Genomic DNA, 4,720 nt, shown 5'->3' on the forward strand with positions numbered 1-4,720 from the left:
TCATGGGTTCATGGAGGTGCTCAGGTCGTGCATGGTATGATAGATAGATTTCTTAGGTTAGTCCATCAGCTAGGTATGGGAGACGTGAGGGCAACCTAAGGAAAATAACTTCTCGTGGAATCTGTAACCTCCGGTGGGTTATGTAATGGCAAAGGTGGGTAATTTTCTTTAATTTATATCGAAAAGCTACAGAGTTCCAGTCAATTTATTAAATGGTCAGATGTTTCTAATTTTTGTGGTAATTTCTAAGCTTTTTTTGCGAGAAAAAAGAGATTTCATTGCTTAACCAGTGTGGTTACAATCGTTTGAATACAGCAAATCAATCTTAGAGGGAACCGATCTAAGCCACACTGCAGTGCGCTTGTTGTTATAACCAAGTTGAGCAAGACCATGAGCCACACCGTTGCACGAGCGACGTATGGTGGAGATGGTAAAGTTTCTGTCCTTTTTCTAAGCTATTTATGCTTTTTCTGGTTAGCCCGTAAAGTACATTTTATATATAATAGATAGATATATTGGTATATAGAAAGATAGATTAACTGAATAACTCATCATTTTTGGGAAATTTTCCATACTGATTTGGTGCTTGAAATACATTTTTTTTTTGCTCCGTGGACATTTTCACACGATCCACCATCATTCATCTGACCACACTTGTTTTATTACATATGATCATTACTTTTCACTTTGATGATTGCTGTTTTTTCTCTTTCTTTCTTGCACTCTTTACATTACATAGTAAACCTCAACCAATGCAATGTAATACCAAATCATAAAGGTGACTGACTATTGCATGTTGGGTTGCACGGATACTTGCAGTCAACCTCTTTCACTCCTTGCGTCCTTCCACGGTGCCAATCTCCAACAACTTCTGCAATGGTCTGCTCCATATATAAGATGGTAGTGAAACAATATCAATCCAAGAAACAACATGGGATAGCAAATAATGTGATTTATTGTGGATTTCGAACTGCCTACTTTATTTCCAAGCCTCGGGGAATTATGTGAATTCCATGAGACATCAAGGACCGTTTGGCAATGAGTGAAGCATGAGTCGATGAAAAATCCCCAGTCCTCTTTATCTTTAACAACCTTTAGTGCATCAGCCATCGTGGTCCTTAGTCCTATCGATGCGGTAGCAGAATATTTAGAGTTTCACAAACAGGGAAAAACATTGATGCTTAATGAGAGTGAAAAATTGACAAGCTAAGCTAACCATCAAGAACATCAATTTGTGTGGAATTGCAGTTCCGGATATTATCCTTGTAACTCAACCACGACTTATCAGGAGCCGACGAAGCTGGTACGATCACATTTCGTATCTATAGCGAAGGATAAGCAATTAAATGGTGAAACTTTTAATGGAGTAGAAATAAGAACGAGAAGAAGAAAATATAAAATTACCTGCGCTGGATCATACCCAGAGTTGACAATAAACATGGGGGTGTGGATGCTCTTAATAAGTTCCGCAGGGAAGAAACACTAGGAACACAATTATTTCAGCTAACGAACTTACTAGCATAACCTGATGGCATGCTTAAGAGTGCGAAGCATATCATGTTATTCAGTTGAAACTACCTCAGTTGGCTCTTTGTTGGTAAGGCAGTCCTTGGGCAACACTTGTCTAACATTCTAAATAAATTAGCAAATTTTGTGAGATACAGAAGAAACTCAGTGGCATTTAGTACAAAGTGGCATCATCACATGGACAGAAAAATATTGTGTGTTTTACCGACTGTTGCACAACTAACCACTTGCAAACTCAAGAGTTTTATAAAGCCTTTTCTAAAAGTCGTGTTTTTGAGAAGTGCAAAAAGGGGGAAAAGATAACTAGAAATCTTGGTTACAAAATAAGGCATGCTATTAAAGTTTTAAGCAAGTCCAGTGGCTAACCTGGAGATGAACGACTCCACCATAGAGAGATCGGAAGGACCTTTGTTCAGATATATCCTTTCTGTTAGAAAAAGTGGCACTTTTAGTTCAGATACCATGCTAGTGGGTTACTTTTTTATTTTATTTTCAAGAGTCTTACACGTCAAGAATAAACCCAGCATCGACAAGGCATTTAACCGAAACCTTGTGAGAAAATCGTGCACTAAAATCGTCGCAATGCACTATCGTTGCTAGACCACCAGCAGAACAACCTGTAAGGATGGCCTGAAAGGCGTAGAAATATGAAAAAAAAATCATTTTTACATGGTTCTTGTTCACAAATCACAACTAACATTTGTAGCACAGAATGCAACTTTTGTACTAATGGCTCTTGCTCAATTTATATTAGCCCAGTAAATTAAGTATTGATGGCAATAAGCCATGCACACGGCGATGGCGACTGGCATGAAGATGACCAGGTTGAGTCCGTAGCATGTGTGTCCCCCGGCGTGAGCCCGTGGTTGCGTTCGTGAAGTGGAGGAGCTGCATGCGGGGAGCCGTTGCGATCTGTTGGAGTCAGGTGCGGCGTGCACGCGGCTGGAGGGAGTTAGTTGCAAGCTAGCTAGATGGTTGGCCGGGTCATGCTAGTGCATGCATGGGCTAGCCCGGCGAGTCATGTGGTCATGCATGGATATGAATCGTGCATGTAGTGGTTAGCTTAGTGCGTGAGTTAGTTGCCGGGTGTGCCGGCCGTGTGGTGTGTGTGCACGGGTATAAAAACCCCTCCTCCATGTATTGATCGAGTTGCGCCGGTATGGAGTCGAGGGTAGCCATGTAGCCACTGTAAAGAGGAAAAGGATTGGGGCGCTCGTGCGCCTGTGACGGCGTTCGTGCGCCGGCCCGAAATTTCTTGTGTCTTGTATCTTTTTCTACTTCTAGCCGTGTGTGAGAGAGGGCTGCGGTTCCAACAAATATGACATGTGTAGCATTGGCAAGTCCTTTTTCCATTAGTTCGTCAATAACCGCTTGATAGATACGCAATCCTCTGAAGTATAGTATGGTTCCATCCTACACCATTACGAAAACATCTCCTGAAGCAACCGAAACAACGACATCACATATATCAGAATCCAGAAAAATCACCTGTGCTTGACCTTCCGCATCCCCTGAAAACGAAGCTCCATCGCAGTATCGCACGTAGGCTTTGTTCCAATTGTAGAAATCTAATAACATGCTGATGACAATTTTTTTTTGAGCATCAGTACAGACACAAGCGCTCATATACATGCGCATACACTCACCCCTATGAACGCACACACGCACACCCTACCCCTATGAGCACCTCTGAAAGACTAAGCCGGCATATCATCTTATGATTTATGAAGTCATCGTAGGCGCCTCGTCGTCGACGGGAACGTCTCCTCCCACTGAAAGCGCATCGCCAGAAATCCTGAAATAAATTCAAAAATAATGCGAGCACCAAGATTTGAACCTGGTGGGTTGGGGATATCACTGTCCACCTAACCAACTCAACCACAGGTTGATTTGCGCTGATGACAATTAGTGCAAAGGCATAGCAAGAAGTATTAAATATTCAGGCAAACAGAGAGAAGGACATGAAAAAATGGAACAAATTAAATAGATATGGACTGGTGTGTGGAACAGAAGTATTGGTGATTACCAGGATTTTGCAGGTGGTCACTGCCGAGGATTCCAGCGCCAGCGAAGTGAATCGGTTTCATGAATTTAGACGAACCGAGATCAGACATTCTACGATTGGAACAATCATTGACTGTGCCGCACCAGCCTCCTCCCTTGGTTGTTAAAAGAAACAAACAAGTCCATCAACTATTTGCCCTTCCTTGAGTCAACTTGCTAGACATCCCCATCATGCATGTCTTTTGATATATAGAGGAGATTTCGCAAAAAAGAAGATATGTAGAGGGAAAAAGATGCAGGGAACATTGGATGGATGGCTGGATGGTACGTACCTGTAGATGGACGTGCCAGCTGCTGGAGCCGTCACCGGAGCCTCTCTGGAGGTGGTAACCCGATGGAGTTCCGTCCAAGCACACTGCACCCTTCTCCTGTGCGGCAGTGAGGAGGGTGAGCGCGACGGGCTCCGGCTGTGGCACGCCGAACAACTTAGGACGGAGAGGACCAACGGTGACCAGCAGCATGAGGAGCAGGGTTGCTGCCGCAAGTCCCCACCATCCGCGGTGGTCTGATGGACGATGTGGGCGCTGCTCCAGGTGGAGGAGCGGCCCCGCTGAAGCGGGCACCATGTCCATGGCTGTCGCGTCACGTCACCTGTAAGCTAAAGATGGTGTGGATGTGTCTTGCACTAGCGGAGGTTGCATGATTTGGTTGCGGCAGCTGCTGCTTCTTCCTCTTCTAAAATACACAGTGCTCGTTTTTCATTCCACTCCACTCCTCGTCATCTTTCGTAAACCCCGCCAAATCTTCCAGCTGGAAAGCAATCGTCCCTTTTGTTGGAGCTGCTCCTTGCTCCCTTGTTCTTCCTCACGTTGCCTCACACAACTCTTTCTTCTTCTCTCACGAATACAGACACACACTTCATCAAGGACAAAGCTAGCTTTGCCTTGTCTCCGGATGAAAACCACATAGGCTACATTTTTCCTCAGCCCTCACGGCCTAAACTTTTTCTCATTCATCTGATCACTTAAATAACACGTACACAAAACTCATGCACGCACGCCAGCCACCACGCACGGTCTCACGTCGTACTCCACTACCACTAACCACTAACTCCACGCACTAAGCTAGCTAACTAACTACTAATATCCAAAATGCTACTTCACAATTCCTACAGATAGGTTTTTCACAA

General features: G+C 44.0%; 1 protein-coding gene across 1 annotated transcript; it reads right to left on the minus strand.

The window, feature by feature from the left end:
- Positions 1–770: 770 nt before the first annotated feature.
- LOC125546381 (pectin acetylesterase 5-like) lies at positions 771–4,313 on the minus strand. The gene is made up of 11 exons (XM_048710637.2): positions 3,864–4,313; positions 3,554–3,686; positions 3,016–3,095; positions 2,851–2,940; positions 2,033–2,157; positions 1,894–1,954; positions 1,579–1,632; positions 1,405–1,482; positions 1,217–1,322; positions 979–1,124; positions 771–881 (listed from the first exon to the last, which is right to left on the minus strand). The coding sequence occupies exons 1-11, from the start codon at positions 4,161–4,163 to the stop codon at positions 771–773; spliced, it is 1,284 nt and encodes a 427-aa protein (XP_048566594.1). The 5' UTR covers positions 4,164–4,313.
- Between the last annotated feature and the right edge of the window lie 407 nt (positions 4,314–4,720).

The sequence above is a fragment of the Triticum urartu genome, chromosome 3A (assembly GCF_056163025.1).
Source record: "Triticum urartu cultivar PI428250 chromosome 3A, HENAU_Tu73, whole genome shotgun sequence".
NCBI lineage: Eukaryota > Viridiplantae > Streptophyta > Magnoliopsida > Poales > Poaceae > Triticum > Triticum urartu.

What these genes read in the sequence shown, in the direction of transcription:
- LOC125546381 (XM_048710637.2), bottom strand. Translation starts at nt 4,163, where the DNA reads ATGGACATGGTGCCCGCTTCAGCGGGGCCGCTCCTCCACCTGGAGCAG. An exon ending in CTGGGTATGATCCAGCGCAG is followed by an intron (nt 1,323 to 1,404) that starts GTAATTTTATAT and finishes CCTTCGCTATAG; the next exon opens with ATACGAAATGTGATCGTACC. An exon ending in ACAAATTGATGTTCTTGATG is followed by an intron (nt 1,125 to 1,216) that starts GTTAGCTTAGCT and finishes CCGCATCGATAG; the next exon opens with GACTAAGGACCACGATGGCT.